Source organism: Squalius cephalus (assembly GCF_949319135.1).
Source record: "Squalius cephalus genome assembly, chromosome: 17".
In the NCBI taxonomy this organism is placed as follows: Eukaryota; Metazoa; Chordata; class Actinopteri; order Cypriniformes; family Leuciscidae; genus Squalius; species Squalius cephalus.
Window position 1 is genome coordinate 3,423,028 of NC_137138.1, and position 11,347 is coordinate 3,434,374.

The 11,347-nt window shown below is 38.3% G+C and overlaps 1 protein-coding gene across 2 annotated transcripts; it reads right to left on the reverse strand.

Moving 5' to 3' along the window:
• Positions 1 to 3,283: 3,283 nt before the first annotated feature.
• LOC307144654 (nuclear factor 7, brain-like) lies at positions 3,284 to 7,203 on the reverse strand. 2 transcript variants are annotated; one of them, XM_079847199.1, is made up of 8 exons: positions 6,763 to 7,203; positions 5,581 to 5,676; positions 5,269 to 5,499; positions 5,155 to 5,177; positions 4,696 to 4,792; positions 4,559 to 4,581; positions 4,344 to 4,486; positions 3,284 to 4,204 (listed from the first exon to the last, which is right to left on the reverse strand). In XM_079847199.1, the coding sequence occupies exons 1-8, from the start codon at positions 7,162 to 7,164 to the stop codon at positions 4,110 to 4,112; spliced, it is 1,110 nt and encodes a 369-aa protein (XP_079703325.1). In that variant the 5' UTR covers positions 7,165 to 7,203; the 3' UTR covers positions 3,284 to 4,109. The 2 variants fall into 2 exon arrangements, with proteins under 2 accessions (XP_079703325.1, XP_079703324.1); XM_079847198.1 differs by having other exon boundaries at positions 3,338 to 4,204; positions 4,344 to 4,581.
• Between the last annotated feature and the right edge of the window lie 4,144 nt (positions 7,204 to 11,347).

Sequence of the window (11,347 nt, forward strand, 5' to 3'; positions counted from 1 at the left end):
CCCCTGAAGACAATTCCACCCTGGGCACTCAGTTCCTCTTGAAAGGAGTGATAGTGTGCAATGTCGCTCGGTATGTCTTTCTTGTTCATTGGCCAGCCTTCTTGTATTAATTTAATTAGTGACTGCAACTTCCTGTCTTTGCTTGTTTCCTCTCTGATGGCCTGGAGTCTTTGTTCCGCAATATGTATGTGCTGGACCATGTTTATGCTCTCAATCTCCATTTCTACTGAACCCTCTGATGCATGTTCAGGTAAGTATGCGCGGCTCAGCGTGTCAGCTAGCAACATGCTCTTCCCTGGAATGTACTTGACTTCAATATCATATCTCTGCAGCCTAAGTAACATTCTTTGCAGGCGTTTTGGGGTGTTCAGCAGGGGTTTTCGTACTATATTTTCCAGTGGCTTATGATCGGAATGTACATTGACTTTTCGCCCGTATGTATACTGATGGAATTTTTCCATACCGAAGACAATGGCCAAACATTCCTTCTCTATTTGGGCATAACCCCTTTCTGTCTGAGTTAATGCCCGGCTTCCATAAGCAACTGGTGCCCCCTCCTGAAGTAAAGCGGCCCCTAACCCAGTCTCTGATGCGTCGCACTGAAGTGTCAGTGTTTCATCTGGGTTATAATATTTGAGAATCGGAGCTTTGGTGATGGCGTCCTTGAGCCTTGTGAATGCTTGCTCTTGCACATCTGACCATTCCCAGATACTGTCTTTATGGGTTAACTGCCTCAGTATCTCACAGCCATCTGACAGGTGATCACAGAATTTCGAGAGATAGTTTACCATGCCCAGGAACCTTTGGACACCTTTAACATCTTTTGGACGTGGCATGTCTCTAACCGCTCGTGCCTTTTCAGGGTCGACTCTGAGCCCGTCAGCGGTAAGTAAATGTCCGATGTAGGGAACCTCGCTCCTTCTCAGTTGAAACTTTTCTGCGTTCAGTTTGATGTTTTTTTCTCTACATCTGTTTAGCAGTGCTCTCAGTTTGGTGTCGTGGTCCTGGTTTGCTCTTTCTAACGTCTCACCCTCTCCTGTGATGAGGATGTCATCAGCGATGACATAGATACCTTGCAATCCTTCCAGAGCTTGGCTGAGCTTCCTCTGAAACACCTCTGGTGCTGGGCTGATGCCCATTGGCATCCTCAGCCATCTGTATCTGCCATACGGTGTGGCAAATGTGGTCATGTAACTTGACTTCTCATCCAGGTTCACATGCCAGAATCCATTTTTGACGTCACACACCGTGAAGACTTTTGCCCTTGACAAATCTGGCAGTATGTCGTCTATTGTCGGCAATGGAAAGTGACATCTTTTCAGAGCTCTGTTGAGTGGTCTTGGATCTATGCATATCCTGAGGTTTCCTGATGGCTTCTTGACAATGACAAGACTGCTAATCCACTCTGTGCTGCAGTCCACTGGCGTGATGATTCCTCTTCGTTGAAGATCACTCAGCTCTGCTTTGAGTGGTGCCATCATCGCAACAGGGACCCTTCTCTTTGGCAGTTTTACTGGAGTTACTGCAGTGTCTGCTTCTATCTTGTACACGCCCTCCAGACATCCATCTCCCTGGAACACATCAGCATAGTCATTTTTGATATTATCCATGCTCCACATTTCATCTTTCATCTCCTCAGTGACGATGCTATCCACAGCCATGATGTTTTCATACTGGACTTTCACTAGATTCATGGCTTGTACTGCCCTGCTACCCAGTAGCGGCACTGCAGTCCCCTCATCTACAACCATGAATTCTAACCGGTACAGTTTTTTGTTTCTTGGATTCCTCAATTTAGATATACATTTCCCCAATGGCTGCAGTGTGCTTTTATTGTACATCACCAGCACTTGCTCAGTCTTTTCAATTTGTGTGGATGGATTCAACAGGTTGACAGGTATTATATTACAGCTGGCTCCACAATCTAACTGGAACTTCACCTGTTTATTCCCCAGGAGCATGGCAGCAAACAGTTTTGAAGGTGGCTGCTGTTTCTCCTTTGACACTGCGTTCACCGTCTCTACTGTTACACACAAGATGTCTTCATAACTTCCATCATCTGACTCCGTAATGTTATGCACTGTCTTTCCTGTCTGTATTTTTGTTCTGCACATTGTGGCAAAATGATTGTCTTTCCCACAGATTCTGCACTTTTTACCATATGCAGGACATTTTTGTTTGTTTCTTTCGTGCATTTTCCCGCAAAATTTGCAGTTTACAGTGCTCTTACTTGTTTCTTTTCGCACGGCCTGTTTTACCGCGTGCACTTCCTCTGTTACTCGTCCTTCAATCGTTCTGTTGTTTTCCCGCGACAACTCTGTTGCTCTGCAGATTTGCACACATTTTTCCAAAGTCAAATCTTGCTCCCGCAGAAGTCTCTCTCTCAAAGCTGAACTGTATATGCCGCAAACAATTCTATCGCGGATTAGAGAGTCTTTGATCTGGCCGAAATTACACGTACTAGCAAGCATTCTTAAGTCCGTTACATATCTGTCAATGCTCTCATCAGAGGACTGATTCCTGACAAAAAAACGGTACCTTTCAACTGTCTCGTTCACTTTTGGATTGCAATGATCATCCAAGGCACGTATTAAGCTGCTTACTGTCTGATCCGGAGACGATGCGGGAACCAGGGTCTCGCATAGTTCTCTTCCCGTCTCCCCGATGAGATACCTGAACACTTTTAGCTTCACGGCTTCTCCAGCGTCCGCCAAAGTGAGATCCATATACAGCATGAACTCTTCTTTCCACATTTTCCATGATTTCGCCAGATTAGCTGAGTCCAGGGACAGGGGTGGTGGTGGTCTCAGCCCCAGGGAATTCTCCATCCTCGCTGCGCCTGAGCTCTCTGCTCTCTCGACCATACTCTCGTTTTTCTAAATCTCCGTGCTTTTACTCTTTACAAAGCACCGCTGCCACCATGTTTCATTCTATTCTTTATCTATAAATAGAATGGACGGTTAACGCCAATATAGTTGCGTACACTTGAGTTTATTGAACAACTATAAACCCGCATGTGTGCTCAAAATGTAAACAACGGAAGTTCACAGGTGTTACACTTAATACAGTCTGTACTGCAACAACAACCATCCCAACATGTATGACCATTGCTAATGTAATTTAGTTACTCAAACAATATTTTCTGATGGGACTGAAAACAACCCTGTGATAGCCATTGGTGATATTGAATTTGTCCCGCGTTATAATTGCTGTGGCAAATGTTTTGGTTATTTGTTAGCTAAAAACTTTAGTACTTAAATCGAGATTTTTTTTTTTTCGTATTGAAAAATAAGGAAGTTTTATTTTGTTGTTTATATGTTTTTTTTTTCTTTGTTTTACTATTATCCTTTTTTTCTCAGATTTTTTTCAATTGTAATTGTATTTATATGTTCAAAATAAAGAAATCAAATCAAATTAAATATCAAATCAAAAACGCTTATCTCTTCAGCTATTATGGCCCCAGCAATCTTTACGATTATATTTAACTAATGACAATTAGTACATTTTTTAAATACATAGTTACTTATCAAAATATCTCTCATGAAGCATAAACATAATTAACAGAAAAAAACTTACTGTGTACGTCTCGTCGTCACTTGCCATTGGAAGCTCATTGAAGCAGCCTACGTTTCTGCTGAATCCTGCAGCTTATCTGGCAACCTCGAGTCAGGGGGGAGGGGGAGGGGATACACCGCTCTACAGTATTTTTAAAGTGATTGCAGTACCAGTTTTGGCCACAATCCTACATACAGTTCCTTTAAAACTCCTACAAATAATTTAAATATGAAACACTAGTATAACTTGTTCTTATGTTTTTACATGCGCACTATTTTAAAGGTTGTTAACACGATGTTTGAACTCAACATTGCAGTGTAACATTGAATTGAAGACATTCCAACAGATTTTATTTTCTTCACTTTTCATCATGTTCATTTTCTTTTTTTTTACTAAGGACATTCTTTAAGGCTTGACATAAACCTTCCTCTTTAGTTACGGTATTAGAGTTTAATCGTGCAGCAAAACAGGGAGGGATCTCACCTGCTGAGACCAGAGGGATTCTATCAATCTTTCATTTCTGCTGTCCCCTCCACCTTTTGGAAAACGATAATCTATTCTAGATCTTCATCATTTGAACTATCCCTGATAAGGAATGGTCTCCTTATCTGGAAGCTTCTTCTATTCATTTTTCTTCTGTCCTCTCCACCTTTTGGAAAACAATAATCTAGATTATATTCATCATCTGAATCATCAGAAACCTTCATCGGCATGAAACGAGATACGGGCTGAGAAAGATCAAAGTCTGAAGCTGAAGAGAGAGAACAGATACTCATAGATATACTCACATTGCTGCATTCTGTCATACTCAGTTCTACCAACATTGTTCTGCATCTTCTGTAAGACATTGAGCTTCAGGTTGATCAGGTGATCTGTGAAAGTGATCGCCACACTTGGACTGAGGTCTGGATCTGGAAGGCTAAACTGGGCTCTGAAACAACATTCAAGAGTCAGAGATGCTGATGATTTGAGTTCAGAAGCACAGAGACAAACAAACACAAACCTTATAAATGTGGTTGGAAACTTCTGTAAAGAAAAAAAGAAAGAAATGCAAATTATTCAGCAAAACTGGATTTGGCTTAACTCTCTGAAAGCGACTCATATAACTGGAGAGTAATGCAAATTCATTGACACACATACAGGCTTCATCTGCCGCTTGAAGTCTCTGACTGTGAGAGATGGAATCTGTTGCGTCTCTCTTTGACTGAGGTCTGAAGCTGGAAGGCTAAACTGAGCTCTGAAACAACATTCAAGAGTCAGAGATGCAGATCACAGAAAAAAGATAGAACTCTAGGGTTCTTGACTCAATTTTAAGAACCCTTTATGCCAAAATGTTTCTAATGAGAAATATCAACTCCCATGTTTAATTGGTTGTTTAAATTTTAAGTAATAAAGTTTACAAGCTGTTACATTTATCAAATTTAAATACTTAAATTAATGAATGGGTTAATTCAAAATAAATCCATAAAATGATGGGAACCTCTACAAGGTTCTATATAAGAATCGTCTGACGGAACCCTTTAAGATTCCGTATAGAACCTCTTCTTCTAAGAGTGTGATGATTTGAGTTCAGAAGCACAGAGACAAAAACACACAAACCTTTGCAATGTGGCCTTAAAGTTCTGTAAAGAAAAATAAAAAACTTCAGGCAAACTGAATAATCTCTGAAATTGCCATTTATATCATTGGAGAATAATGAAGATTCATTGACACCTGCAGGAATGAAGCATCTTCAGCCTTCATCTGCTCCTCGATGTCTCTGATTGTGATTCTGAGAGATGAAATCTGTTTGTTCGTCTCTTCAATCTTCTTCTTCGTCTTCTGACTCCTCTTCTCCTCTTCCTCTCTCAGCGCTGTTATTCTGGCCGCTTCTTCATTGCGTAGAAGCTGGTGAAGTTCCCCGAACTCTTCTTTAATCTGCTTCTCTGTGCCTTGAGCGTGAAACTGAAATTAGAGACAACCTTATTGGCCAAACTCTACATCTACACTTCCAGAATTGCATTAATCACATTGTTTATTTCAAACCTTAATATCTTCAGCAGTTTTACACAGATTCTGTTCACGATTCACAGATGTTCTCAGTTCCTGCTGTAAGTCTTCCAGTAAAGCTCTGAGTATCTCCTGAAAGAAACAACAAAAACAGTGTCTATTGTTGAATTTATTTTTGCCCTTTTTCATTTAATATAGTGCAGACAGTGGAGGGAATATATTTGCGCTGACAGATGCACTACTCAAAACATTTTACATCTTAATCTGATGATGCACTAAACTGAAATATTAAAAGCAAACATTAGATAATTTTGTGTTAGACTCTAAAGAAATAAGACTTTTTTAAAGGATGTTTTTTTTCATGTCAGTTAAGCTTATTTCTCAAATTCGTATTGCTGTAATGCAGAAATAATTTACTCATTATCTATAATGTAGAGAGAACTCAAAAATGAAGGAGAACTGGATCCAAAATGCAGTGAATTTTATTAGCAAAAATAAATCAAATATGAAGAACAGAGAACCAGGAATAGAATGAGCTCAACAAACATTACATCCCAGAAGGACAAGACTCAACAAGGAACACAAGAAACACAAGTTTCAATACAGGCAAACAAGACACACCTGGAAATACTCACAGAACTATATTTTATGCTATATCAGTGCAAGTTGCTAACAGTTAAAACAGTTTAAACATGTATTTTAGTCTGAGACTAGCCTTGTGAAACCAGACAAATCTGACTAAACTGAAGAAGAGTGTCATTTTCAAAACTCAAACTCAAGTCAAAACAAAATGCGTTGATTTAGGCTGGAAAGAGAAAGCATGAAAAAAAAAAAAAAGGAAATAAAAAAATGCTATACAATTTTAGTTTTGTGTGCTGCTAAATCAACAGCTCTTTGGTCTCAGATCATTTACAGATTAAAAAACACCATCTTCATTTCTTGCTTTTAGAAAAAAGGTTCAATGTTTTATATAGAACTCCAGTGTTCTTGACTCAGTTTTAAAGAACACTTTATGCCAGAAAGGTTCAATAAAGCGCCTAACCGAACCCTTTATGTATATAGAAAAGGTTCTTCTAAGAGTGTACGCATATCTTTCCAAAATGTTTTGAGTGTCAGAAATACACATATAAAATAATTATTGGTGTGAGTTTAACAATGTGAAAATATCTTTTGATAATTATTGGTATTTGATGATGAATGTTTTAAACATCATCTGACCTTATTATCAGCGACAGCTTCATCTACAGGACTGAATCTGTGGTTGGTGTGTTTTCTGGAGTCTCGACACACCAAACACACGGGCTGTTGATCATCCAGACAGAAGAGTTTGAGCTTCTCTTTATGAACACTGCAGACCGTTTCACCTTCAGATCCAGATTTCTGTCTTCTCTCCTGTTGAAAACTCTCACACAGATTCTTCAAAGCCAAATTTACCAGAGGACGATCATTTGAAGATGTTGATCGGCAAACCGGACATTCTTTAAGTGTTTTATTTTCCCAAATCTTCTGAATACAGCTTGAACAAACACTGTGGCTACATGACAGAAGAACAGGGTTTACAAAAATGTCACAGCACACCGGACAAGATAAATCCCCCTCAGAAAAAGATTGAGACGCCATTTCAAGTCACTTAAAACTAACTTCAAAGTCAGTCTTCACAGTTTCACTTTCAGTTAAGTAATTATCTGGTTTAAAGGAACACTCCACCGTTTTTTGAAATAGGGCTTATTCACCTTCTTTCTTACATTTAGATAGGTGGGCAAATGCATTTTTGTCTTGGTGCATGCATTGTTTTAGTTTGACAGGGTTAGCTTAACTTAATGAATGGAATCCTTTGTTGCCAGCTAGCATGTCCTGAGTAAAAGTGATCAAAAAAAAAAAAAAAAAAAAAAAAACCCACCTAATTACTTCTTGTGGCCTGCCTATAGAGTGCCGAAGTTATGACGTCACTTTGTAGGCCAAAACGCGGAAGTGAGTTAGCATTTTAGCACTACCGGTTCCCTCGCCCTAAATTTATTCGTCTATTGGTTTTTTTGAATAGGTTTTTGCTAAATCGCCTGAAATAAGGTCTGTGGTTAACAAAGCCTCTAAATATTTTCACGTTTTGATCTTTAACATAAAACACACCAGTTATAACCTGATTGTGATTTTTTTAAACTTTATTGTGTCTTAAAAACGGTGGTTGCTAACAAGTTGCTAAAAGGGACTACATCCTTTGGCGGGGACTTTAGACGTCATCATGACAAACATGAAATCTCTCACTAGCCCGCGTTTCAGCTTCACGTTCTTAGAAGTTTACCTTTCAGTTAATATACATAACGTTATTTTTGTTTTGTCCCGAGATGCAACCACAAGTCATCGAATAAAAATGAAATCTCGTTTTACCGTTTTCCGTCCGATGTTACCCAGCGGAGACTCTGGGTTCGTGCCAGATGGAGTAAAAAAGGCTAGCAGTAGCAAGAATAAGCGTTTTTCATAACCAAATCAACAGCTAAAATACCTTTTGTCTTTCTCTTAAAATATCTAAAAGCTTGTTTACTTTGCCACTGTTTAATAGATTAGATCCGCTGCAGTTTTATTAAAGGCTAACGTTACGTTGAGAAATGTGTTTAATTAAAATATTCAAAAATAATACCTGGTTTATTGACTTTTATTGTAACTTGTTTGGATATAATTATAGAAACGGTGGGTTCTGCACCCTGATATTTGTGAACTTGGCTTTTACCCACTTATGATTGTATTTGTAAACAGCATTACCGGTAGTTAAGGCATTAGGTAACAATGTTAATCTTTGTTATTTTAGTAGTAAATGTTAAACTATATTTAATGCTCACAGTAATGTGAATGTGAGATAAAATTTACTACACTGGCTCTCACATTGGGGCTTGTGGATTACCAGGTAAAAATATATAGAAAATGTTAACAAAATGAGTATATGGTTTATTTAGGGAACATATATGGTTTAATTATAATATATTATAATAAGCATTTGCTATTGGACAATTCTCTTTAAATTCAACATATATAATTATATACAACTATTATATTAAATGTTTGGAATTTAACTGTGTTATGCTTGTTCAGAGATTATTTGTATAGTTATCTCAAATACATAGAACACTATTATAACTCCTCTATCTCTCCCTAGTTTTACTTACCGAGACTCGATTAACATTGTCCCTCATGCTGGCCCTTACAATACCGGCAAGTAAACCAGCATCTAAGCTGCACTGTTCATGTCCAGATTATTTATAGTGGTTCTCTCCTCGATCTATGGTTTTTCTATCGTCTAAGAAAAAGGACATAAGATTGGAAATTGATACGGCCATAACGTTAGTGCTTCTGAGATGGTAAAAGCGCGTTTTTTTCCCTGGCGAATTAGCAAATGGTATGCAAACATACAATCAAACATAATACAGTAAAAGATAATCTTTAAAGTTTATTTGGGGCACAATGATCAGGCATAATAATATAATCACAAAGAAAATAATATTAACGTTTATATAAACTAACAAAATAATAAACGAATAAATAAAACATTAACAAAAGATAAAAAAAATCTCAGAGAGGCACGCATAAACAAAATTAGTTTCTAACATTTTTGGAAAAAACGAATGGGCAATATTTCTCATGAAAAAGTGGATAAGTGTTCATACCATAGACTGTAAAAAATAGGTTCATACACAGCGCAGATCATAATGAGCGAGCGTGTTTTTTTAAAGGTGCTCTAAGTAACTTTTTTACCTTAACTGAACAGCTTCGGAGTCATTGGAATGGTTATATTACTTATTTCGGGTTGAATGGTGGTCGTTTCGCACCCCCCTGGTGCCCGTGAGCGGAAAATTCGCACTTGCAACTTTGAGCCGGCGGGCCGCTGGCCGCCGCGTCAGGAAGTCTCGCTTGATATCAGGTCTCGCGATGTAAACAATTGCTTTACGGCCAAAAGAAATCTGCTAAAATGCTGTCATTATTGCGCTCCCTCACGCTGTTCGAACCCGAATGAAGAAGACGTTTTAAAGAATGTCCCATCTGATTTGAATCGCCAACGAGTTTTTACAATAGTGTTGTCAAATATCTATTCCGAAGCTGTGGGGGGAGCTCTAGAGAGAAACCTGCGAGCAAAAAGCTAGAATACAGCGAAGAAATCCCGAAACTACTGAGCCCCGCTTTAAATAAAGTTTGAGGAAGCTTGATGACGTTGATCCGCGACCATGGTGTGCTGGAGTCCGTTTATAGCCTACCATTAGCATATTATATCTGACGGCTTTATTTAGGCTTCAAAAAGTATAAATTTTGGATTAACTTGTAAAGATTATCTTGATAGACAAAACGTGTTAGGGTCACAACTCTTTGTTGAACACAGATCTTATTTTTTGCGATTTTCCAAAAGTCTATGGGGAAAATGCATTGCTTTTCGATCGAGGGAACCCATGCGCCGCTAACTTCCGGGTTGTCCTACAAAATGACGTCATAACTTCGGCACTCTATAACGAGTACAAATAGCGATGCAGATTAAAGGGATACTCCACTTTAAAATGAAAATTCTGTCACCATATACTCACCCTCATGTTGTTTCAATCCTTTATGAATTTCTTTCTTCTGCTGAACAGTATAGTATATTTTTTTCCTACTATGGAAGTCAATGAGACCAGAAACTGTCTGGTTACTGATATTCTTCTAAATATCTTCCTTTCTGTTCAGCAGAAGAAAGAAATTCATAAAGGATTGAAACAACATGAGGGTGACAGAATTTTCATTTTAAAGTGGAGTATCCCTTTAACACTAGGCGATTTCCTAGGCAGATATTAATTTGGGACTATATTAGGGGGAAGCACAGGCGAAGCACTGCCACTTGGGCGCACAATATGATGATGTATTACGTATTTAACATACGTAAAATGCATAAATTAATACATTTATTACCAAATGGCTATACTGGAGTTGGTTGGCACATGTGTAAACCCCCAAATCAGTGTGTCACCCAACCCCACCCACATTAGGACATTTACTGAAATGATGTTAGCCACATAGCATCACTCATCAGAGACTTTTAAATTTCATATCAAAATATAGCTGATTCCTATCTCTATCAACTGAAATCATTACATTTTAGATATCTCTATCTATCATAGTTCTAAAATGTATTTAGAGGGGGGAACTTTTTTTTTGTTTTGACACTGGAAAAGTTGTCCTCACCTCAACAGCGACAGTTAGATGATTTTAGTAAATGGGTGTGTTCAGGTCAAGAGGTCAGTCATTTTAATGTTAGATTTTTATGGCAGTGCCCTCTAGTGTACTGAAATTTAACAGTGTGCCAACCAACACTTGACCCAACCTGCCCCACTCTCCCCCTGCTTCATGTGTGAAACTCTTTCCACACTCAGAGCAGGTTAAAGATCCCTTGACTTCAGATTTTTTCAGCTTGATTTTCTGTGATATTCTCTTCAGTCTCTGTAACGACTGCATTTCCATCTTCATTTCTGAAATAATGAGGTTTTTGAAACTGATGTTTGTCTTTATTTTTATCTGTCAGTTCTCCATCTTCAGTTGTGAAATGATGGTGTTTGACTTCATTCACTTCCATCTGGTCTAAAATTAAAATTAAAATTAAAATTAAAATTAAAAGGACAGACGAAAAACAAAGAAATAAAGTTCATTCTTAAGGCCCGTGCACGATTTCCCCGTGGATGATTATCGTGCACACTTTTCGCTGACATTTAACGCCTCGTGACTAAAAAAAAGTTGGTTTTACACCAACGCGCAAAACGGCAGGCGTAAAAGTAAAAAAATAATTATTTTTTTT